This window comes from Heterocephalus glaber, unplaced genomic scaffold, assembly GCF_053883595.1.
Source record: "Heterocephalus glaber isolate CG9 unplaced genomic scaffold, H.glaber_assembly_v1.0 deba00001457, whole genome shotgun sequence".
Classification (NCBI taxonomy): Eukaryota; Metazoa; Chordata; class Mammalia; order Rodentia; family Bathyergidae; genus Heterocephalus; species Heterocephalus glaber.
The window spans coordinates 35,782,661-35,809,054 of record NW_028258305.1 but is presented as its reverse complement, the minus strand read 5'-3'; the positions used below and the strand labels follow the sequence as shown (position 1 = coordinate 35,809,054).

The 26,394-nt window shown below is 35.8% G+C and overlaps 1 protein-coding gene across 14 annotated transcripts in view; it reads left to right on the top strand.

Annotated features, from left to right (window-relative positions):
* Positions 1-26,394, top strand: part of Birc6 (baculoviral IAP repeat containing 6) — a 243,878-nt gene that overhangs the window by 168,601 nt on the left and 48,883 nt on the right. For 13 of the 14 annotated variants that reach the window (XR_015453010.1, XM_087216157.1, XM_087216155.1 and 10 more), the window contains 4 exons: positions 1,560-1,860; positions 3,280-3,497; positions 6,890-7,054; positions 8,235-8,403. Coding sequence is in view for 13 of the 14 variants with exons in the window: in XM_087216157.1 (XP_087072283.1) it covers positions 1,560-1,860; positions 3,280-3,497; positions 6,890-7,054; positions 8,235-8,403 (853 nt within the window). In the remaining variant the exon portion in view is untranslated. The remainder of the gene's footprint in view (positions 1-1,559; positions 1,861-3,279; positions 3,498-6,889; positions 7,055-8,234; positions 8,404-26,394) is intronic. The other variant, XM_087216146.1, reaches the window with a different exon arrangement.

Genomic DNA, 26,394 nt, shown 5'->3' with positions numbered 1-26,394 from the left:
TTTCGAGGCAGACAGCGGCATCACTGAGCTAAATCCCTGGCCCCTGTACATATTTCTTAATAAGAAAGCCTCCCTGATCTACTCAAGAAAAAAGTACTCTTGTTAACCAGGCTTTTGTGTTAGATCTCCACAAGACCCCTAGCCTATTCTTCGAGACTTCATGTTTTCTAAACACTCTAGGGGTCCCCAGTGATAAACCCAGAGAGACTTTATCTTTTTTATCTTTTTTTTGTACCAGGGATCGAACTTGGGTCCTTGCACTTGCGCAGCAGGCTGCGAAACCACTGGGCTAAATCCCCGGCCCATGAGAGGCTTTATCTTGAGGTCACCACTCGAATTGGCACATAGCAATAAGTTAGCCTATCTTTCATAGGCTTGTGGCCTGGCAGTATCTTCTCTTCCTGGGTAATGTATGTTTTCCTGGGCATTTTTTCTCTGTAAGCTTTTCGAGATGGTGGATTTTGACATGCTACAAGTATTGGCAAGATCTGTCACACAAACACCACTCTCATTTTTCTCCACAATTTCTTTTTTCTTATCGATTATGTTTGTTCCTTAGCTTCTTTTCTAGCTTTTTGGGGGCCCTTTTGATAGCAGTAATTGTTGCAGTTATATAAAGCACTGACTGAAATCATGTCCACAAACGCACACATCTGGGCTCAGACTGACGGTAACATACACTTACATATGCTTTTCTGGCATCACGAGTCTTTACAGCTGCACAACTAGCTGACATTTGAGTCATAATTGAAGACTTTGGTTGTAAGTTAAAACTGATATTTTGATCTTAACCCAAGTTGTTTGTATGTGAGGCCAGTCATAACTTGAGGGTCCACTGTATTTTACCTTCCAGTTCAGCACCAACTAATAAACACAGAAGCAACAATGGAATTAAGAAGTTACAGTTTGGTAAATGTTGTAGAAGTTTATGAAAGAATTACTATATAAAAATGTTAATACAAATGAAAGAAAGTTTGATGAAAAATAAAATATTTACATAACTTCAAAGCCTCTGCTGGCAGATATTCAACAGATTCCAAAGGGGAAAACATGGAGACACTTGGAAGATAGTACCACACTTAAGAGGTCATTCATTCCTGATGTTTAAAATCTTGACTGTAAAAAAAATTTTTTTAGACAGGGTGTTGCTATGTAGTTCAGGCTGGCCTCGAATTAAGTATGTAGCTCTGGGCAATCATCCTGCCTCAGCCTCCCAAGTGCTAAGGTGACAGACAGGTGCACCATCACACCTGGCTTTGGAAGTATGATTTTTGAAACAAAGTGGTTTTGTTTTGTTTTGTTTTAATTGAGACAGAGTCTTGTTATGTAGTTCAGGCTGGCCTTGAACTCACTGTATCCCAGGCTGGCTTCTAACTCGTACTGCAATCCTCCTGCCTCAGCCTGCTGAGTGCTAGGATTATAGGTGTTCACTGCCGTGCCTGGGTTTTGTTGTTTTTTAAAGTCTTTAGAGTCTTGTACTTTAAAGGGGTCATTTGAAATCAAGTCTTTAAACTTGATGGTGAAACATGCAAATAGCCAAACACTCATTTTCTCTTTAGGTGAGTGCTCCAGTGGTCACTTCTACTACTCAGGAAAAACCAAAGGATAGTGACCAGTTTGAGTGGGTGACCATTGAACAGACAGGGGAGTTGGTTTATGAAGCTCCAGAAACCATCGCAGCTGAGCCTCCACCCATCAAATCAGCAGTACAGACTATGTCTCCCATACCCGCTCATTCTTTGGCTGCTTTTGGATTATTTCTTCGTCTTCCGGGTTATGCTGAAGTGCTACTAAAAGAGAGGAAACATGCCCAGTGCCTTCTTCGATTGGTATTGGGGGTGACAGATGATGGAGAAGGAAGTAAGTGTTTAACTTTATTGATTAAATTTATCGACACATAGCATGAGTTGATTGAGTAAAGTTATCCAGAGAATTGCCTGATACTGATCATTTATTTCTTTTTTAGTTAAGCTCTTAGATAATTTATTGGTGGTGGTTTAGTTTCAATATTAAACATAATAAATCCTAAAGAACTTTCATTTCCTATATATTCAAAAAGTATTTACTGAGTGCTTTCGGACCTCTAGGCTTCATTGGAGTAATTTAAAGATGAAGTAGATATTTCGCTAGATCTTCTCTCAAGTAGCTGATGTTCTCTAGTAATAGCTATGCAGAAGTACATAAACATACAGACTTAACAAGTTAGAAAGACAAAGCCATGATCACATTGAGTATGGTATTATGGAGCTTCATAGTTGTAAGGTTATTTCATTACCACCCAGTGGTGTGTGAATGAAATGGCATAGTAGTTCTTGGTGAGGCCTTGAAGGATGGCTGAGATTTCGGTTGGATGAATTATTCTAATATTCTTTGAATTAGACTTCTAAATTATGAATATAACTTCATCAATAAAAATATAGAATAATCACAGAAAGATATCATGATTTTAATTGGATTGGCATTATTTAATAGACTAAATATTTTTGTACAGTTATTGTTCACTCAGTAACCACTTATTAATCAAAAATGAATATTTTCTTATTTTAAAATCACATAATTTTGAGCAGAGTTGGTTTCTTTTGTATGTCGTTTTCAAAGAATATTGGCAAACCCTGTACCACAAAGTATATTCAGTCCAATAAAAGTATATGAATTTTTGTGTCTTAAAATTCTGAAACTATCAGATGTTAAAAGTACACATTAAATAGCTAGGAGCATAAAGACCATTGAACTTTAGCAATCTATTACATGACAGTAGGTATGTGCCTAAACTGGCAAGGGTAAAATTGCATTTGTGACATTTTGGACTATTTTTAATGAGAAAAAAGAATGTTTATTAAAAAGCATAAATGTGATACAATTACCGCAGAAGTCTCATCCACCATTCATGTAGCATTGTTTCCTTTGCATTTAGTACAGAATTATTTTGCTCATTCATTATCTGTTCACAGTAGAAACTATTCCCATGGCAAGCAGTTTTTTATTGAGAGAAATTTTTAGGTCGTTTTTTAGTGGTCAGATTTTACTGTAAATTTTAATTTTTAGTATATAGATATCATATATTTCAACTTTCTTTTGAAAATACCGCATATATCACAAGTTTTCCTAATGCTGATTATATTTTAAGATATTGCAGTTCTGTGTTATTTAGGCTGTGTTATAATAAATTTAGTGATACGATTTTATGTTACATTGTCATCAATTTGCGACCATCTTCATAGCTCCTTAGTATGTTATTAAATACTTTGAACTTTGAGTATTCCTCTCTTTTCAATCTAGGTCATATTCTGCAATCTCCATCAGCCAATGTACTTCCAACCCTTCCTTTCCATGTGCTTCGTAGCTTGTTTAGCGCAACACCTTTGACGACTGATGATGGTGTCCTTCTAAGGCGAATGGCATTGGAAATTGGGGCACTGCATCTTATTCTCGTCTGCCTGTCCGCTCTGAGCCATCATGCTCCCCGAGTTCCAAACTCCAGCCTCAATCAGACAGAGGTAGGTTTAATTCAGTCACATGGAGGTAGGTTTAATTTTAATTCTTTGGGTTTTAAAAAATTAAACTTAATGATATGTAGAATAAAACTTTCATTGAAGTGATATTTTAGAGAGTTGGGTATTCCTTATGCCTAAAATAAAGGATATTTAAAGGAGAAACTATCAATTAATGAATTTTCTCTATTAGTGTTCTTCAGAAAGTCACAAACTAACCCATCTACTTGGAAAACATAAAAGTTTTAAGAGCTTAATAAGCTTTCATGTTTGCCAAGATACACTTTGGTATGCTGTGACCCTTTTTCCTTTTCTTTCTTGGATTTTAGAGAGTCGTAGTACTGAATGGGGGATTCTGTCCAATGCAGTAAGAGAAGCAAAGCAGGGAAAGGGGAGAAATGACCCTCATTATTTCCAGATGATTAAAAAATCAAAAAGTAATTAATGGCTTAGCTGAGTTTAATGAGAATGCAATTACAGAGTCAGTGTATAAAAATTTGTTATATCCATCTAATGGGAAGAAATGTAAAATGATCTTTACTAGGCATAGTGGCGCTCACTTGTTTCCTTAGCACTTGGGAGGCTGAGGAAAAAGAGCTTTTAAGAAAATTTTAGAGTAGCATCACAGGTAGAAAATATATATATAAATAAACCTTTAAAAATGTGAAAGACCTCTTCATAAAATGTATGAAAAATTTTCAAACAACATTTATAAGACCTGAATGTTTTTGTCTATATTTAACCCCCATAGATTAGAAAATATAATAGTGCATTAGTACTTCTTCCCAGATTAGCCCATAAATTTGATGCAAATCTGGATTCATATTGGAGGAAGTTGACAAACTAATTGTAAAATTTATTTTGAAATGCAAAGGGGCAAGGGTTATTTAGGCAGTTTCAAAGAACAACACAGCTAGTCTATTGTGAAACTGTGGTTACTAGTACAATAGATAGAAACTGGGTAAACATTTGACACCTAAGCTCACATATGCATGATTATATGTATGATATATATATGTAAAATAAATATATGATAATATCATTATGAAGTATGCCAATATGTGATGTTAGGTCAGTTTAATATCTAGATGGAACAAAAATGAACCTTTAAGCTATACTGTATCGTGTTTTATATGTAAACTTATTTTAAGGGTTGATAGGTCTATACAATATATAAAAAATAGTGTATGTGTTTATCAAAAAAGATGAATACCTTTATGATCTTGGAGTAGACTATTGAATAGATATTTTGAAAAGCACTAATCCATAAGGAAAAATTGGCAAAAACCTCATAAAAAATTGATACATTTTTGTACCTATTTATAGAGTATGGTGCAAGTTTTGATATACTCTATACCTTGTGTTATCAAGTCAAGGTAGAAACATATCTGCCATCTTAAACACTTACATCATTTCTTTGGGGTAAGAACATTCAAAATCCTCTTTTTAGGGATTTTGAAATATGCAATTTGTTATTGCCAACTGTAGTCACCCTACCGTGCATTAAGACCACAGAATTCATTCTTCCTTACTGTAACTGCACCCATTCACCAGTCTTCCTTATGTCCCCAGTTAGAAACTTTTTGGGGGATAAGTACTGGGAAATGAACCTGTGGAGCTTTTTGCATTGAGCTACATCTCTGGCCTTTTTAAATTTTTACTTTGAGACAAGAGGTCACTAAGTTTCATAGGCTCGTTTAAACTTTCAATCTTTCTCCCTCAGCCTGTCAGAATCCTGGGATTACAGGCATGTACCACCACACCCAGCATATCTTTTTTTAATTTTTTTAAGTAAGAATCAGGATTATGATAAGCTTTGTAGATGTTTGAAGGTGTGGTGAAAAGACAGAATGAGGTGAATTTCTGAGGTCCAGTGATCTAATTCTTTGCCTGGATAGTTAAATAGTCTTTGTATTTGATAGGTCATAGAGCTTTATGTGTTTGTTTTGTGTTATGTGTGGATACTGTATTGTACTTTAAGATGTTTTGTTTGGTGGGCTTTTGAGATAGGGTCTCACCAAATTACCCGGGTTGTTGTTAAACTGCTGGGCTCAATGATCTTTGTGCCTTACCTTTCCAAGTTCTGGTGTGGGCCTATGGCACCATCCCCATACTGACTTCTTGTTGTCGTTTTAAGTAAACATTTGTTTTTGTCAATGACATTGATGAAAATAGTAAATTTTTATATGGTAATGGAATTTTGTGATATATTTAATGACTTCTCTTTAAAAATATGGAGATGAACTTTCTCATGTATCCCTAGTACCATAGATATAGTAATTTATAAAAACAGTATTTCTATGTATTACTTTTCCTAAGAAAATGCTTCCATTAAAAGAAACAAAAACCATTGATATTGCTTGTGAGTTTCCATTGAAACTAAATGTTAATTACAAATTTTTTAAGAGAATGTGATGTTAAATTTAATGAAAATTCAGTAATGTAAATTAAATTTAATTAAAATTAAATTTTAACGATTCTTTTTCCAGAATTATATAGACCACATAAATAACAATAAGGAATTCACCTTTATAGGACACGAGGTTACATTAGTAGACCAGTTTTTTTTTTTGTTTTTTTCTTTTTTGTCTCCAACAATTCTTTTTCAATGTTTGAGATATTTGTATACTTCACATTCTGAACTAGAAAGAAGTCATGCTCATTGTGATAGAAAGCATCACTGATTGAATTTTCTTGAGATAGTCTTCTACTGGATTTGTCCTGAAAGGATCTGGTTTATACCTAGTTAGGGATCTCTCTGTTTTCTTTTCCTGATAATTAAAAAAAAATTTTTTTTTAATTATATGTCACACAAGTGCAAGGACCTGAGTTCAATCCCCGATACCTAAATAAATAAATAAATAAATAAATAAATGAATAAATAATATGTCCCTAAATATAAGCAGTTGCTATTCCTTTACCTCAGCCCCAGCAATTGCCAATACATTTTGTCTCTATTTACCTATCCTGGATATTTTTTCTTTTTTATTTATTTGACATTTCTTTTATATGGGGGGGATCATATGATATGTTTTCTGTCATTTTTCACTTAACAGAAAGTTTTTGAGGTTCATCTGTGTAGCATCCATTAGTACTTTATTCCCTTTTATAGCCAAACAGCATACCATTGTACTTGGTATGCATCCATTGGTTGGCGATTGGGCTCCTTCCCTCTTCTGACTCTTGTGAATATTTCTGCTGTTAATATGTATATACATATCCTTTATTTTAGTACCAGCTTTCATTTCTTTTGGGTATTCTAGGAGTGAAATTCCTGAGCCATAGTAATTCAATATTTTGCCAAACTTGTCTATAGTTGTTGAACTATTTTACATTCCCCCAAATAAATATTTTTAAAGAGAAAACAAAATAGTAATTTTTATATTTTGTGCTGTAAGCCACAGATGTCAAGCTCTCATAACCCTGCATCAACAGAAGAACAGCAGCTGTATTGGGCCAAAGGGACCGGCTTTGGAACAGGTTCTACAGCTTCTGGGTGGGATGTGGAACAAGCCTTGACTAAACAGAGGCTAGAAGAGGAGCATGTCACCTGTCTTCTGCAGGTATACTTTACAGTTCATTTGTCAGTGATAATAAATTGTTCTGTATTTGTACTGAGTTTAAATATTGATGAGTTTCCCAGTTCATCCTTGGCTACTTTTCTGCCCACTGTGCTGCCTGCTCCTAATACATTCTAAGACGCCACAGGACAAAGATCGCCCTTCCCTGGTTGTAATTCTAAATTTCTTTCCTCTCAGCTTCTTCACTGAGAGGAAAGTAACCAAGATGAAAATATCCTACCACCAAAGGCTGTGCTATATCTACTGTCTTTTGATCACCTTTTCATCTTAATTTGTTGTATCTGGACTCTTGCATTAAAAATTATCATGTGCTTTTTCTAAAAAATTTTATGGGGGTTCTGGGTATTGAACTCAGAGCCTCACACATGGTAACTACATGCTCTACCACTGATATGCATCCCCAGCTTCCTTCTCTGTTTGTTTTTAAATTTTTCTATAATGTTTCTAGAATCAGGCAAGCTGAAATAGTAAAGAAAGAAAAGTCTGTATACCATAAACCAGGAGGGATGCTAAAGAAAAGATTAGCTTTAGTTTCTGCATTAACTAATTGAAGTTGATCACTTCTTTGTTGTTTTTGCAGTTTAGAATGACATGCTTATTTGAGTTTAAAGTTCTAAGATTCTAACACACTCAAATAATAAACTGAATTTATTCAGTAAAAAATTATAGACAATACCAGATCTGCTAAGTTTTAAAATTGATGTCCCTAAGGATGGATTGCTTCTCTATGTGTAGTCTTATATGATACACTGTTCTTTAAACAGCATTCTCCAGCACAACAGATTCTTCTTATTTGACTTTTTTTATTTTGGTTTTTTGAGACAGGGTCTTGCTATATAGTCCAGGCTGGACTTGAACTCATGACAATCCTCCTGTTTCAGCCTCCTGAGTGCTGGGATTATAGGCATGCACTACCACACCGAGCTTACCTGACAGTTTATTTTATTTTATTTACTTATTTGTTTATTTATTTATTTATTTTTGCCTAAATTCTTTCTGACAGTTTAAATAGAAAGTGTCTCATTTTGAGAGCATTAGAGTATCAGACATTGATTGAAAAGTACATACTCTTGAGTATTCAGTTTGAAAGTCTAACATAAAATATAGATCTTTACAGGTGAAGGTAAAAATCTGTTTTAAACTCGAGAATTTTAATTTTTAGGTTCTTGCAAGTTACATAAATCCTGTAAGTGGTGAAGTAAATGGAGAAGCTCAGCCGTCTCATGAGAGTAGAGGGCATAGCAGTAATGCTCTGCCTCCTGTCCTTCTCGAGCTTCTCAGCCAGTCCTGCCTCATCCCAGCCATGTCATCTTACCTACGAAATGACTCAGGTAACCACTGTGCAGTTACTGCATCAAGTATTTCTGTGCGTAAATAGTAGTTGCTCACTTATTATTATCAGTTTAAATAATAAGATTTAGTGGACATTTTTGATGAATTATTTGTCTTTAAAATTATTCTGACAATACTTGCTTTTATACCCTTAATTCAGTTTATGTCATCACTTGTTCAAGAACATAGAATAATAATTTTTTTGATTCCTCTGTCCTCACGTGTGAAGGTACATTTTTCTTTTAATAACCTGTAGCCAAAAATGACGACATAAAGGCTACCCAGTTTGGGACTACAATTTGGTCTAATATGGTTGAATTCATATGCATTATGTTTTTGTTAGACAATACAGTTACACATAATAGTAATTTCTGAAGATGGTGGGTAAGTCATTTAAGTTTGTGAGTACATGATAATAAGGGGATTAATGTTTTGAAGCTCAGTAAAGATACCCCATTGCTTCCTTTCCTTGATTGTGGAATTATAGTCCAAAATACATGTTCTTTTCATTACAAGAGCACATAGTGACATATTTTCTTTAGAGACTTGGAAATATACGGGTATTGCCAAGAAAAACAAACAACATCTACTTCTTTTAGCTGGGACCTATAAGTTTATCTCAGCTGTCTGTGTCACTCTTTTAACTCACCTTTTATTCATATTCTTACTCATGAAAGTAATATTTATGCATTTAACTGATTTATTGAGGCAGAATAGGTAAGGCAAGTAGTGAGAATGAATCTTTAAGTCTACTTGGTGCTTGGAAGCAGCTAAGTTGGACAATTGCATGGACTAAAAATGTATTTCTATTTGAAAAGGAATTATTACTTATATTTGCCACCCTGAGAAAAATAAGGCCAGGCATAGTGGCATACACCTATAATCCCAGTAACTTGGGAGGCTGAAGCAGGAGGATTGCAGGGAGTTTTAGGTCAACCTGAACTATACAGCAAAATCCTGTCTTGCCAAAAATAAATAAATAAATAAATAAATGGACATTATGGTTCAAAAGCTTATCATTTCCCAATGTCTTAAGTTTCTTTCATGAAATATTGAGGTGTAAGTTGTATAGATCAATTTTTTTTTTTTTTTTTTTGATGAGACAGAGTCATATTTTATTACTCAAGGCTCCCTCAAACTTGCAGTTACCCTACCTTAAGTTACCTGGATAGCTCAGATTATAGGTGTGTGCTACTGTGCCCAGCTGATTATTTTCTTTTTTTTCTTTTTCAGAAAAGTAAATGTCAAATCTAAAGTATATTCTTTGATTAAATAAAATATTTAAGATTGTGTAAATTTTAGTATTAGATTAATAAAACAATTGAGTAGCTTTCTCCTTTTCTCCCTTTACCATTATTAAAGTATTATTTTATTGATATTGTTACTTCCAGGACATACCGTCTATCAAAAGAATTTTAGATTTCTATTCTGTACTGAAATTCACTGTAAAACACTGAGCTTTTACCTTTATGTTTCAGGATTAAAAAGGAAATCCCATTTTATTTACATAATAATCAGTATTCATACATAATTGTACTTAATGTGAGAATGTGCCTTATTAAGCAGGTTATAATTTTTGGTAACTGGATAAAATTTTACAAACTTTATTTACCTAATTATATAATTTTATGGGACATTAGTCTTTGAATGTGGTAACAAAATTTATTTATGTGTTTTTAAAAATTTTTAAGTGTTTTTATTAGTACATTTTTGCAATATGTATTGATTATCAGGAGGGAGTTAGTGCATGTAGATAACATATCTTTTTTTTTCTTTGGTGCTGGGGATTGAACTTAGGACCTTGCACTTGCAAGGCAGGCATGGCGCCACTGAGCTAAATCCCCAGCCCTAAACAACACATCTTAATTCGTACTTTGTCCCCTTCCCCTCCTGTCTGTCCTTGCTTCCTCCAGATGTTCTTCCCCTTCCCATTTGCAAAAGCTCCATTTCCATTTTTTTCTTTCATTTCACTTTTTTCATCTCTACCTTCACTCTCTTCTTCCTCTTCATTTCTTGTTCCTTTTCCCATGTGCAAAAGATCCCTTAACTTATTATTACCTATCATTTCCTTTGCTTTTTATTTCTATTTTGTTTTTTGGGTAGTTTTTTGGTACCTGGGATCTAACTCGGGACCTTGCGCTTGCGAGGCAGGCGGTGGCACCACTGAGCTAAATCCCGGCCCCTTTATTTCTTTTTTTGGTTTCTCATATAAGAGAAACTATGTGATATTTAAACTTAAGTTTTCTGGTTTATTTCACTTAAAATTAAGGTCTCAAGATATATCCATTTACCTGCAAATGCTTCAAGTTTATCTTTATGGCACAGTAGTACTCCATTGTATATAAATGCCATATTTTCTTTATCCATTCATGTTGATGAGCATACAGGCTGTTTCTAAGATTCAAGTATTATAAAATGTGCTGTTAAAATATGGTGTGCATGTTTCACTGTAATGTGATGAGTTTAACTGTTTTGTTGTTGTTGTTTTGTGTTTTTGTATGTGTGTTTGATTTAACTTTTTCAGGCAAATACCTAGAAGGGGAATAGCTTGGTCAAATGGAATTTCTAGTTTTAGTTTTTTGAGGAATCTCCGCACTGTTTTCCATGGTGATTGCACTAGTTTACATTCCCACTGATGATATAGAAGGGTTCCTTTTTCCCACAGCCTCGCCAGCACCTGTTATTATTTGATTTCTTGATGATGGCCATTCTTTCTGGGGTAAGATGGAATCTCAGTGTTGTTTCAGTTGGATTTCTCTAATGGCAGTGATGTTAAACATTTTTTTCATGTATTTGTTGGCCATCTGTACTCCTTCTGAGAAGTGTCCTTATTCATTTCACTTGCCTGTTTTTTGATTTGGTCTTTTATTTGGGAAGATTAAACTTTTTTGAGTTCTTTATATATTCTAAATGTTAGTCCTCTGAGGAATAGCTGGCAAAAATTATTTCTCATTCTATGGGTTGTCTGTTCAGTCTGTTGTTTCCTTTGCTGTGCAGCAACTTTTAAATTTGATATGATCCCATTTGCTAATTCTTACAATTATTTCTATTCAAAAAGTCCTTGCCTACATCTATGTCTTGAAGAGTTGTGTCCATTTCATCTTTTTTTCCTCCATTCTGTAGGTTGTCTCTTCACTCAGTTGTTTCCTTTGTTGTGCAGAAGATTTTAAATTTGATATGATCCTATTTGTTGATTCTCACTATTATTTCTAGTGCTATTGGGGTTATGTTCAGAAAGTCTTTGCTTATATCTATGTCTTCAAGAGTTTTACCTCTTTAAAAACCAAAAAAAAAAGTTTTACCTCTTTTATCTAGCAGCTTAAGTGTTTCTGTTTTAACATTTAGATCTTTAATCTATTTTGATTCTGTCTTTGTACATGAGATATGTGGGTCTAGAGTCAATCTTTTTTGCATGTGAATATCTAATTTTCCCAGCTCTGTTTATTAAAGAACCTATCTGTACTCCAGTGCATGTTTTAGCCCCTTTGTCAAAGATCAAATAAACTTGAAATCTGCGGTTGTGATGCCTCTTGCTTTGTTCTTCTTACCCAGGATTGCTTTTGCTTTTCTGGATCTTTCTGATACCATGTGAATTTTTGGATTGCTTTCCCTAGATCTATGAGGGATGCTGTTACTCTTTTGATTGGGATTGCATTAAGTCTATATATCAGTTTTGAAAGTATAGATATTTTGACTATATTGGTTTTGCTTATCCAGGAACATAGGGTACCTTTCCATTTTCTGATGTCCTTTTCAATCTTCTTTTTCAGAATGATGTAATTTTTGTTGTAGAGGACTTTGAATTCCTTTGTGAGGTTAATTCCTAAGTATTTACATTTTCTTGATCCTGTTGTGAATAGTATAGTTTTTGTGATTTTTTTTTTTTTTTTTTTTTTTTTTTTTTTTTTACTGGTGAGTTTATTATTGGTGTACAGAAATGCTATTGATATTTCTGTGTTGATTTTGTATCCTGCTACATTGCTGACTAGGTTCATAATTCTACAAGTCTTTTAGTGGAATTCTTTGAGTATTGTAAGTAAAGGATCATTTTCTCTGCAAATAATGATACTTTGACTTCTTTCTTTTCTATACATAGTCCCTTTTATTTCTTTTTTTTTTTTTTTGACTGATTGCTCTGGCTGTTGTTTCAAGGACTATGTTAAACAGGAGTGTTGATTGTAGACTCTTTGCATTCCTGATTTTAGAGGAAAGATCTCAGTTTTTTCCCATGTAATATTTTGTTGGCAGTAGATTTGTCATAAATGGCTCTTATCAGATGTGATAAGGTCCTTGTTATATCTGTTTTCTTCAGGGTTTTAAGATAGATTTTGTCAAAGACCTTTTTCTGCATCTTTTTAGATTATCATGTGATTTTTATCCTTGTTTCTATTTGTGATAGATTGCATTTATTGATTTGCATATGTCAAACCATCCTTGCATCCCTGAGATGAAGCCTAATTTGTCATGGTATATGATCTTTTTGGTGATTTTGCATTCTATTTGCCATTATCTTGTTGAGGATTTTTGTTTCTACATTTATTAAAGAGATTGGCCTGTAGTCTCTTCTTTGATTGGATCCTTGTGTGGTTTTGGAATCAGGGCAATGTTAGCTTCTAGGAAAGAATATTCCTTCCCTTTCAGTTTTATTAAAGAGTTTCAGGAGTGTTGGCATTAGATCTTCCTTGAAGATCTTGTAGAATTCAGCAATGAAACTATCCAGACCAGGACTTTACTTAGAAGGTAGGTTTTTAAAAAAATTGTTGCTTTGATTTTATTGCCTGTTATTGATTATTAAGGATTTTTAAGTCTTGGTTCAGTTTTGATAATTCATATGTATCTAGGAATCTCTGTATTTCTTCTGAGTTGTCCACTTTATGGGTATAGAAGATTATGAAGTAGTTGTCAGTCTTCTGGATTTTGGCAGCGTCTGTTATGATTTTACCTGTTTAATTTATAATTGCATTGATTGCTATCTTCTTGTGTGTGTGTGTGTAATTGGATTGGCTAAGGGGTTGTCTATTTTGTTTATTCTTTCCAAGAACTAGCTCTTCAAAGCATTGATTTTTTTTAAAATTGTTTTTTAAGTTTCCATTTCATTGATTTCAGCTCTTAGCTTTATAATTTCCTTACTTGCACTAGCTCTAGATTTGAATTGTTCTTATTTTTCTAGGACCTTGAGGTGCATCATCAGGTTATTTATTTGGGCTTGCTCTGTTTTTCTTTTTCTTTTCTTATAGAGTCTCACTCTGTAGTTCAGGCTATCCTTAAACTCACTATGTAGCCTGGGCTGGCCTCAAACTCGCCCAACTCTGATACTTCTTTATTGATTTTTTTTGTCTAGTCGCTCTATTTGTTATAGTGAGGTATTTATTGAGATCCCTCACTATAATTTTATTGATATTTATCTGCTTTTTTGTGTCCAGCACTATTTTTTTATGAAGTTGAACACACCATTTCTTGATTCATATGTTTATAATTGTTATCTCTATCTGTTGAATGGGTTCCTTAACATGTTCCCACTTTCTTGAACCACTGGTGGTACATGCATGACTGTCCCTTAGGACAATTTGTATCACTGGTGGTACGAATGGATCTAATCACTTTTTTCGGTGTTTTCACTAATAAAATTAAATCAGAGCCACCTGGCAGTAAGAAAGGAATTACAGCCCCATGTTAATATGTTATGGACATGTTAACATGTAATGATCTTTGCTTCTTCTGATCAGTTTTGACTAACATGTTCCCACTGGCTTGAACCACTGGTAGTACATGCATGACTCAACTATCAGGCAACTTGTACTACTGGTGTTACAAACAGATCTAATCACTTTTATCGGTCTGTTTACTTGATCAGTCGAGTTAGTTGATTTTGAAAAATTACTGCCCAAATAAAAATATAGCAATCATACCAATTAAAAGTTATTCAAATAATCAATGAATTTATTTCATTTAATTAAAACATTTACATCCATGAATAGTTTATCAATAATTAATTCTCTAATTTTAACTTGGAAGCCTTACAAGGACTCCATTGTTGGTGTATGTAATACGCATTTATAACTCCTACACCACAAATGAGCTGTATTTCAATTTTTTTTTTTTTTTTGTACCTGGGATCCAACTCAGGACCTTGTGCTTGCGAGGCAGGCATCAGCACCACTGAGCTAAATCCACAGCCATTGTATACCATTTATACCATTGTAATGTTTTCCTTAAGAAACTGTAATATGATGACATCTGGTCTCCTAGGTCAGTGCCTTTCTTTGCATTATTGTAATCAGTAACCCTCCTGAGAAGCAGTACAAGCCACCTGAGCTTGTGATTTGAGCTGGCAGGAAGGATCAAATTCAAATTGGAGCCACCAGGCAGTAAGAAATACAAATTACAACTTCATGAGAATGTGTTAAAATCCACTTTGTCTGCAAATAGGGTAGCTACTCCTTCTTGCTTATGGGTTGCTGTTCCGTGCTATAGCTAGAGTTCATGTTGCTCTGGGGTTCTTCAGTTTTACCTCCGAACATATCTGAATGGAGTAAATTATTACAATATAATTTTCCTTTTGGCCAATAATGCTTCCCAGGGACAGATACTACCACCCCACAAGCTACACCGCTGTTGCTGTTGCATTGAATATAGTTTCCACTCATTTAATTTTTTTTTTCAGTCTTTTGATTTTTTAGTGAACTTCTTTTTGGATTAAATGTGTTTCTTGTATACAAAATATTGTTGGATATTGTTTCTTGATCCATTCTGCTGATTGTCTTTTGATTGGTGAATTGAGACCATCCATTCATATTGATAGTTATAACAGGTAGATACTGACTTATTCCTGTCCTTGTATTATCTTTTTTGCTGCATCTATTTGTTTCCCTTCTACTTAATTGCTGCCCTGCCTGGTGCATTCATTTTGGACCTTTTGGCATTGTTTAGCTCCATTATCTCTTTCTAGGATATCCTAGAGAATTTTGTGTGTGGGGGGGGGTGTTGATTTGGGGGCATGAATTTCTTTGTCATGGAAATATCTTATTCCATCAGCCTTGAAAGTAATTTTGCAGCAGACTGTTTATCAGGCTGGGTTGGAAGTTGTTTTCTTTTAGGGTTTGAAATACTTCATTCCCAGCTTTCCCTGCCTTTAAGGTTTGTCTTGAAAAATCTGTTGTAATCCTGATGGGTTATCCTTTTTTTTAAGTGATTCATTGCTTTTCTCTAATAGCTTTAACATTCTGTTACTGTACTGGATTTTTTTTTTTATATACTGGGGATCGAACTCAGGACCTTATGCTTGCCAAGTTGGCACGATGCCACTGAGCTAAATCCCTGGCCCTGGATTTTTTGTATTTTAGCTATTAGGTGTCTTGGGGTGTTTCTTTTCTGATCATTTGGCTTTAATATGCATCACTTACCTGGGTGCTAAGTCTTTACTCCATGCTCTAAAAGTTTTCTGTTACTTCTGTAAACAGGTTTTTTATGCCTTTTGTGCTGTCTTCAGATTTTGCACTAGTTCCAGTTAATCTTAGATTAGTTTTCTTTGCATCATGTAGCAGCTATTAGATCAATTTTTTATGATCTCTTTTTTGTTTTTAAAGCATCTGACATCAGTAACCAACCACAGCCCTGTCTTCTAGATTTAATACTCGGTCTTCACATTGGTCACATCTGCTACACATAATTTCAGTAGAATGTTTAATCTCCTCAATTTGTTTGAAATTTTTAAAATTATTTCTTTTTTATGCTCACATTCATGGTTTGCCTCGCTTTAGCTTCTCTGTTTTTTTATTATGTCTTATCTAGACTTACTGATCATTAATTTCATTAGGATCATTTTCTCTTTAGCTGTATTTGCTTTGAACACACCAAACATCCTTTTTTTTTCTTTTTTTTGGTATCGGGGATTGAACTTGGGACCTTGTGCTTGTGAGGCAGGTGGCGGAACCACTGAGCTAAATCCCTTGCCTACCAGACACCTTCTTTGACCTGTTTTGTTTCCTCCATTGTTATCCTTTCAGATATTTCACTTGTGTGACTTTTGATTTCTTTCTCTTTGATGCTCCCTCAGTCAACTTTGGAGCCATTTTATTGGCTTATTTTCTCATGTTTCTTTCTGGGTTTTCTTTTTTTTTCCCAGTGCTTGTGGATTCATTATAGTCAGTAGCTTTATTGTTAGTATGGAGACCTCTTTAGCTAATGTGTGCTTTTCAGAGATGTCGACTGGAAGTATCTAACTTTTGATCTTTGCCTGCGTCCCAGATCCAATGAATTCTTATTACTTGGGAGGGGAGGTTAAAGCTTATGTGGCCCAGTACCCCATTCTTTGGGAATTGACCACAGTATTGTTTATGATAAACTCAGGCAGTCCAGATGCTGACATACAGAGAGAAAAACAGTTGACAGAAACAACTGTGTCTCCTTAGCTAAAGTAATAAAGTAGCCTGTGTGTCTATCAAGAGATGAATGGATAAAGAAAATGTATTTATACACAATAGAGTACTCTACCACAAAGAAGGACAAACTTGAGTCATCTCTAAGAAAATGGATGCACCTTAAGACCATAAGGTTAAATGAAGCAGACACAAATTTAAATATCACATGGTTTTTCTTATATGAGAAAGTAAGTGTTTGAAGTGCAAAATAAGAGATGTATAATAGGAAAAAAGAGAAAATTTTATTGTGGTCCAGCATAGACAAATTAAAAATGTACCTTGATTTAGTATAATTGTCTTATGTGCTTTATATGGTTTTTTGGCCTGTTAATCTGTATGTATGATAATTAACTTTATAAGGACTTAGAAGATAAATAAAAAATTAATGAATCTGATGCTCCAAAAAAAGGAGGATGGAGGCAAAGGGGAAAGAAAAAAAGAATCGTGATGTGTTACGTACACGGATCAATTCCCCACAGTGAATGTATCATTATGTACTGCAAATGTACTAAAAAAAATTCTTTTAAAAGAAATAACAAGAAATAAAGGGTCCTGTTAGGGAGTAAAAGTAGATTAATAATATTAGAAAAACATAACAGAAAAAATAATCAAAGAAAAGGATAAGAAAAACTAGTAAACTAGAGGGGAAAAAAATAAGGGGAAAAATTAAAATTGAATGAGAAAAGAGAGAAAAAGAGTACCCAATCAAAGAAATAAATAAGGATAGCAATCATCTTAAAAATAGGAAAAGAAAATGAGATTCAAACCTTGAAACAGAGAGAGAGAGGGAGGGAGGGAAGGAGGGAGGGAGGAAGGGAGGGAGATAAGTCAGTAGAGGAAAAAAAATTCTTATGTGTTTCCAAATGCGTCATTTTTTTCCAGGACCTCCAGTCTCTGGAATCCAGCAAATCACAGCCTCTCTCCCCCTCTCTTATAGCTTGTGGCTTTCTGTGGTAACCCTCTATTGAAGAGGGTCTTCTCTCCCCAGCCCCCATGTCTAAACCGCAGTCCGTGGCAGCTGTCCAAGCTGAGACCTGTCCCTGCTGACTTTGCTACACAGGAAAGCAGTCAGGCTGCTAGTATCCTCTGGATATAATTAGCAGGATTGGGGCTCAAACAGACCAGTTTACTGGATGCCATCACCTTCAGATCCGGTCAACTCTGAAAGCCAGACTCGTAGAACCTGTCCCAAAGCCTACCACGGAATGCAAACCCCATTTCCTTCTTGATCTGAGCTTGAACTTCTCAGGGGATCAATGTCCAGCCCTCAGCCTCTCCCAGTCTGTCTCCCATCGCTCTCTCTCACTCAGTCACTATGGACGGTAACACTTTAGACCTGGAGTGAAGCTCTAGTAAAGGTGTTCATGGCTCAGTCCCGTACCATCAGCCCCTTCCCAAAATGGCACCCAGTTAAACTCTCTGTAGCAATATGGCAGGCCCTGTACTGGCTTTTTCCTCCAACTCTGTCCCACCTTGACAGAGTCACTCTTGGGATTAAACCCTACACTATTTTTCATTTAGTATGTAGTAGCAGTGGGCTTTTCTTAGGCCTGGCTCTGTTGGCATATCCATTATTTCTCCCTGAAGCAGCCAACTCTTCCATGCTTCTCTTCTCCAGGGTGTTGGCCTTTTGCCTGATGAAGTAGCTCCATTGTCCCCAGGGAAATTAAGTAGACTCCAGCCCGTATCTTCCATCCTCTGCTTTGTCTCGTCCAAGATCATATCAGTTAGTTGGTTGGCACTTCTGTGGCCCCATGTATAAGGGAAGCAAAATGCAGAGCCGGCTCAGAATTGGCAGTGGCCCTGGCCAGAGTGTGGAATCAGCCCATGGCTGTGGAGTTGGTTGGGGGACAGTGTGTGGTTCATCTGATCTAGAGTGCTGCTGGGCTGTCCATACAAAATTTATCTCTAAATAATAAGGCACATTAAATGAACTTGTGATTAGATTAGATAGCAGTATGTTTCTTTTCTTGTTTTGTTTTTTTTTGGTACTGGGGATGAACTTGTGACCTTGTGCTTGTGAGGCAGGTGGCGGCACCACCGAGCTAAATCCTCAACCTGGCAGTATGTTTCTTAAACGATGTTTTCAATAATTAGAGAATTATTTTGGATATTCTCACTTTTAAATTGCACTTTTTTTTTTTTTTTGGTACGGGCGTTCAAACTCGGGACCCTGCACTTGCAAGGCAGGCAGCAGCACCACTCAGCTAAATCCCTAGCCCCCCTCACTTTTAGTTTATGAGAAATTAGGTATGTTATTCAGGTAGGGCCATTTAAAATATTATAATATAAATTGTTTTCAGAAAAATACAACTTACATAAGTAAATATAAGGTAATTATAAAATTAGTTAACAGTTTTGGTTAAAGCATAATTAACTTTTTAAGTGGTATTTAAAAATCCAAACAAGTTATCTAGACAGTTTTCCTAAAACTTAGTAAAATTTCTATTTTAGAACATTAAAGTCCAATTTGAAATTTTTTCATATTTCTGTATAATTTTAGTTCGAGCAATGTTGGAGTTGGGCATTTGGTTACAGGGTCCAGCTCAGACTGATTTTCTTTTTTGTCATCTCTCTCCCTCTCTCTCTCTGTCTTTGAGACAGTGTCCCACTTGTGTAATATAGGCTGGCCTTGAACGCACTGTGCAGCTCCAGGCAGTCCACCCTCTGCCTCCTGAGTGCTGAGATTATAGGCATGTGCCCCCACACCCGGCCCATGTTGCAGCTCTTAATTCTTTAATTTGAAACCGTTCCCAGCCTTTCTTTGTCTTTCATGATAACTGCATTTTAAAGATTTTAAACTGTATGTAAAATATTCTACAACTTGGGTTTTGTACACCCCCACCCCACCCCCCACTCCCATACAAACTCAGGACCTTGTGATTGTGAGGCAGGTGTGGTACCACTGAGCTAAAACCCCTGGCCCCTACAACTTGGTTTTTAAAGTATCAAAATGCTCCTAATAATCTTGCTTGAAAAATAATATTCAATTGATGGTTTGCTTACAGTTGCTAGCAGGTGATACAAAAAATATAAGCCTAATGTTCTATAGCTCTTTGGAGAGCTGTAGTAAAATAGTACACATTTCTTTTCTATTATGTTTTTGAATGATTGAGGTAGATTGAAAAATATACAAACATAATATTATCAGGTAGCTTGCTTCCAAAAGTGGCTTGCCAAGTAAACGTTGCAAGGTTCTGGGTTGCTTGCCTCTCTCCTTCTGGAGTTAGATTTCAAGTTGTTCTGGTCTCCAGCAAAGAATTGAACAAAATGAGCAAAAAAGCAGTGGCAAAGTTTATTCAAGAAGCCAAAGTGAAGAGTTGGGGATAGACTGGCTTTGCAGGGTGAGCTTGGGGCTGAGTAAAGAGAAAAAGAGGGTAAGAGTGAAGAGAAAAGTGTAGGGCCGGGGATTTAGCTCAGTGGTTCCTCCGTGTAAGGTCCCGAGTTCGATCCCTTCCTGGTACCAAAAAAAAAAAAAAAAAGAAAGAAAAGTGCACACTGAGTGGAAAGTTACAATAGCAAGCTTCTCTGCTCACCTGCCCTTTTATGCTGTCCAAACGCATGAGAACTTGCACATAAGGGTCCTGAAAGGCAGTGCTGGGATCCTACGTCTCATGCTCACATCAGATCTAGGCCATCCTGTTGCAAACCTGTTCAGGTTCTGGGGAGAAGTCCATGTGCAGGCTTTGCGAGCTGTTCTGGGCTTGTGTTCGGGATTTTGTAGTTAACAGGTCACACTTAGTACCCCAGCCAGTTTTGCCACACCCTAACTTCCTATCGAAATAAGTGTTTCTTCCCTCTTTTACAGCTCATAGATTGTTCTCTAGTAACCTTTCATTATTGAATGTGCCATCCTTGCCCTTTTGTTCTTTTTTTGCCTCATTTAGAAGGTACTTTGTAATCTTTAAGCTTTTCTCCTTAATCACTGTTGGCTAGGGATTTAGCTCAGTGGTTCCGCCGCCTGCCTTGTAAGCATAAGTTCCCGAGTTCGATCCCTGGTACCAAAAAAAAAAGAGAAGAAAAAAGGACTACTTCTTAATCATATTTAAAAATTGATATGAATATTGTAGTCTGGTCCTCATTTGATTTGTTTTGTTTTGTTTTTTGGTACCGGGGATCGAACTCGGGTCCTTGCACTTGCAAGGCAGGCGCTGGAACCACTGAGCTAAATCCCCGGCCCTGGTCCTCATTTTAATAATAAGCTTCAAGTTCTCAGGAGACCTTACTGTGTAGCAATTTAGGTAAGTCTATTTTGAAGTCTCAAAATTAGCCTAAATATTTTAAATGATAGTCCTGTGCTAAAATGTTCAACAATACTTATACATAAAATTGATACTCATTTTTATCTCTGAATGTCTTTATATCAGAAGTAAAAAAAGAAAACCAGGCATGCTGGCACGTACTATGTTATCCCAGCACTCTGGAAGGCTGAGGCAGGAGGATTACAATTTCAAATCAAGCCTGGGAAACAAAGTGAGACTGTATCTCAAAAAATAAGAAAAGAGGGCCACGGATTTAGCTCAGTGGTTCTGGCTCCTGCCTTGCAAGTGTGAGGTCCTGAGTTCAATCCCCGGTACCCCCCCCCCCCAAATTAAAATAAGAAAAGGACTGGGGGATGTAGTGCAATGCAAAGACCCTGGGTTCATTCTCCAGTACTGTAAAACAAAAACAGTAAAGAAAGGAAGGAAAAGAGAAAGATAAAAGGAAGTTGCAAAATTGTTACTGGAATTCAGAGAGCAAGAAGTTCCTTAGGGCAAGGTCAGCCCTTTTTTTTCATTACTTGATGTTCACAAATACATAATTGAGACACTGGTCCTATTCTTCAGCAATACTTACTGATTATATTAGTGTTTTAGACATTAAGTAATTCTAACAATTATTTTTGTTTTATAGAAATGGCTATGCCATTGTTTAACCAATTTTTTTTAGATTGTTAACTTTTTTGGGGAATTTAGTAAATGCTATTAGAAACAACTTGTACACATCTGGACCATTGTATAGATTAAATATTGTTAAGTATTTTATCTTTTGTGGGTTCACAGTTTCTAGCAAGAATATTTAATGGTTTAATTAGTAGTTTCCTTACTTTAACCTTTTCGTCAAATTCACCTTTTTCTGTAGGTCTGAAAATAGGTGGAGAGAAAAATTTACAAGCCTGTCATTATGTGTAATTAAATGGAAACTTTAAAATAGTGTTTGTTTTGATATTTCTACAGCAGTATGAGTCTTCATATTTAGGCTGAATGAATCAGATTTATGAAAGACTTTTGTAGCATGATTCTAATTACTTAAAGTAGATCCATAATTTTGATGTTTAAATGATAGTTCTTTTTATGCTAACAAAAATAAAGATACATGAGGTTCCTGGTAATGTTTGAATTTTGGATTACCATGAAATCCGTAACATGACTCTCTGTTGGCCAACTACCTTCTATGTAACAAAGTAATACCTTTTAAAATAAAAAATTTGAACTTTTCTTCCAATTACTTAATTCAGTAAACTAAGAAAGTTAGTATGAAAGCAGTGTAAAAAAATTATAAAATGTATTTGAAGTAGATTTACATAGCCAAAGGAACTAAAATCTTTATATCAAAGAGATACCCTTATGCCTTTGTTTATTGCAGCACTAGTTAACAACAGACAAGGTACGGAATCAGACAAGTGTCCACTGACAGATGAATAGGTTGAAAAGGCCATCACATATGCACAGTTAAATATTATTCGGCCATAAAATGGGTGAAATCCTGTCATTTGGAGCAACATAGATAGATCTGGATAATACCATGTTAAGTAAAATAAGGCAAAAGGACAGATACCACATTTTTTCTCACTCCTTTGAGGAATTTTAAAAGTTGATCACATAAATAAAAAGCACAGAGGTTGCTAGGGGATAGGTAGGGGAACAGGGAGGGAGATCATTAGTGGGTATCAAACATACCTAAGCAAGGGTAAATGGTTACTAATGTTATACAAACAATAGGGCAATTATAATCCACAACAATTAGTTATACATCTCAAAACAGCTGGAGGGGAAGAGTTTGAAGGATTCTAGCACATAGAAATGATAATGTTTGAGGAAATAGAAATGCTAATTGCCCAACTGTAACCAACATAAATAAATAATTACAAATATCACATGTCACTTTCTAAAAAAGTAATGATAAATGACAAGACAAAGCATTTATTTTCATGTGCAGTTTTTTAGGCAGGAAACTCTTCATATAATAGAATATGTATATTTTGATTTCTTAAAATGTTGACTTCTAGTTGGAATAACCATGTAATCCTGAAAGTTATATTTGTAAGACAAGGATGCCTGCAATTACCTGCCAACCACTAGATGGAGATGTTGTTTTAGTGATAGAAATATTGGAAGTGCTAAAAATCTGTATCTTAGCACTACTGGCTTCAGTGTAAAAAGGGAATTTAGAGATACTGAAAGACACCTGTGTTTCTGGCCAGAGAAATGGCACCGGAGTGTGTGAGGGGAATCTCATGGAGAGATTTGGAGAGGAAATATGTAGAATCTATGTGTGATTTTTTTTTTTTTTTTTTTAAATAAAACTTGAGCCCAGCTCCCACACAACACATACCCAGAACAGACCCAAAGAAGTATAATAGAGACTTGGGGAATTCAGATATAATAAAGTCAAGAAAGGTCATGACTCCTGGTTCAAGGTGAAGACAGATCAGAACAGTGCAACAAGCTTTAGAATCTCAGATTTACAGAAAATGAGACAGAACTGCAGGCTGAGCTGATCCACCTAAGTGTTAATTAATTAATTAATTTAAAAAAATTTTTTTGGTACCGGGGATCGAACTTGTGTCCTTAGCTTGCGAGGCAGGCTGTGGAACCACTGAGCTAAATCCCCGCCCCTCACCTGATTTTTAAAAATCAGTAATTTTGCAGATACTTACAAGTTTGTTTGTTTTTTTTTTTTACTTTATGATAATCTAAGATTTACAGAAAAACTGCAGATTTGTTTTCAATTAGACAGAATAGTTCAGTTCAGGCTGGTCTTGAACTCACTATGTGGCCCAAGCCGCCCTCCAACTGATGGCAATCCTCTTGCCTCAGCCTCTGGAGTGCTGGGGTTACAGGTGTGCGCCATCACACCTGCCCTCTTCCTTTGTTATTCACAGTTTTGCCGACTACCAGTCAGATACTCTAAAGACTTAAATCCCAATGGGCTGTCCTTTTCTCATGATTACATTGGGAGAAAATACCACCAAGATAAAAGTCCCATTTCTCTCACGTCATAGCAGAGTGTAGATGATCTCAACAGGATTTGTCAGGGGTGAGGTAATGACTTGATGTGATCACTTCTGTAACATGGGATCTACCAAATATCTCCAGTGTAAAACTTGGAAAAAATTATTTTTCCTTTATAAACGCTAATCTTTTTTTTTTTGTACCAGGGATCGAACTTGGGTCCTTCCGCTTGCAAGGCAGGCGGCGGAACCACTGAGCTAAAGCCTCGGCCCTATAAACTCTATTCTTTATGAATATGTCACTATGTACAGCACATATTCAGTGGGAAGGGACATAGGCTTCATTCATCTCCTGGACTTAGGAGTACATTGGAATTTGGATTCTTTTGAAAGAAAGATTTTGTCCTCTCTGCGTACTTGTTTAATCCATTATTTGTATCACCATGAGCTCATTGCTATTTTTTAATTCATTTGTGGGTTATAATTTAACATTCCCATTTTAACAGCTTTTCTTACAGTGTATTTACCATAATGTAAAATCTCATGTTTAATGTGTATAATTCTATGGGGTTTTGTTTTGGGGCTGCTGCTGCTGCTGCTGCTGTTGTTGTTATAATAAGGTCTCACTCTGCAGTTCAGGCTGGCCTTGAACACTCAGTGTTACTCCTGCCTTAGCCTCCTGAATGCTGGGATTACAGGTGTGTATCACTACGCCCAGTGAGTTTTTGAGTCCTCTTTTTTTTTTTGGTACAGGGGATCGAACTCAGGACCTTGCGCTTGCTAGGCGGACGCCTGATCCACTGAGCTAAATCCCTGGCCCCCCGTGGGTTTTTGTATATTTATGGAGTTATGTAAATGTCAGTATAATGTAATTTAAAAATACTTTCATTCCCCTCTACCCCATTTTTCAACCTGAGGCAACCACTAATCCACTGTATTACTGTTGTTTTGTTGCCCAAGTTGTTTCTCTTTTGGCCACTTGGGCTTTTTCCAAGTTGGCTTCTGTGGACTCCTTGACATAGGCCTATCTTTTTTATTTCTAGAGGACTGTCTTACTTTCTGCACAACAAGGTAAATCAACCTCATCTTGTATTTTCCCTACCCAGTCCCTAAAATCAGTTACTCATCTTAGGAGCCCTGATTTCTTTTTAGTATATGTGCTGCTAGAGCAAGCACAAGCCCTGATTTCTTTTTATAGGAGAACATAATTAGAAACCAAACTCTGATGCTCAGAATTTTGCAATACAGTATTGAAGATGTTTGTAACCGAATTCAAAATTATTATCCATGTAGAGTCAGGAAAATGATCCACGTGCTAGGGAAAAGACATCCAAAACCATTTGAACCATGAAGTGACCCAGAGGTTGGCATCATCAAAGACCTTAGAGCAGCTACAATAATCATCCTCCACTAGGTAAAGGAAGAATCAAGTTGGGCTGGGATGTAACTCACAGAGCATTTGCCTGGCATGAGCAAGGCCCTGAGTTTGACCCCTTAGCACCAGGAAAACAAGGGCCTGGGGGAGGAAACCAAATTGCAGTTTTACAGTTGTAAAATTTAAATTTAGATCCACTAGGTGGTCTCAGTAGCACAATGGTGGTGCAGAGGAAGTAGACATTGAACTTGATTATATAATGCAAAAAAGAGGAAAGCTGAAAAGAGTTCCAGAGAGCTGTCAACAGTGTCTCAAAGGGCTTTGAATTCTTGCAGTTGTAGTCCTGGGATGAGAGAATAGGTGTTGAAAAATACTTTGAAGGAAATACTAGAAAATGTCTTAAATATGGCGAAAGACATAAATACAGAGATTTCAAGAAGCTTGGCAAATACTAAACAAAGTCAATGCAAAGAATAGTATTCCTGGAAATATAACAGTGAAACAGCTGAAGGCAAAATAGCAAAAGAAGTTTAGACACTCCAGAGAAAAACGGCACATTTGTCAAGTGACTGCAGACTTCTCATCAGAAACCTAACGAAGTTAAAAGACTGAAATAACGGGTCAAAACTGCCTGAGAGAATTGTTATCATAGAATTCTGTAACCAGAGTTAGAAACTTTGGGAAGAAATGTGAAATACTGATGTTCTCAGAAGGTGGCAAACTAATGGTATTCATCATGAATAACCGTGCTTTAAGAGAAGTGCTAAATGAAATTCTTTGGGCCAAACAGAAATGATTTCAAAGTAAAATGTGAACTTCATTTATGTTTTTAACTTTATATATTTAATTGTAGATATTTGTCATACATATTGATCGCATTCATCATAGGGAACTTGTACCTATATTTAATATATCGTGATTCTTTTTTTTTTCTTCCCATTCCCCTCCCCTCTCTTCAACACTTCTTATACTCTCCATTTAC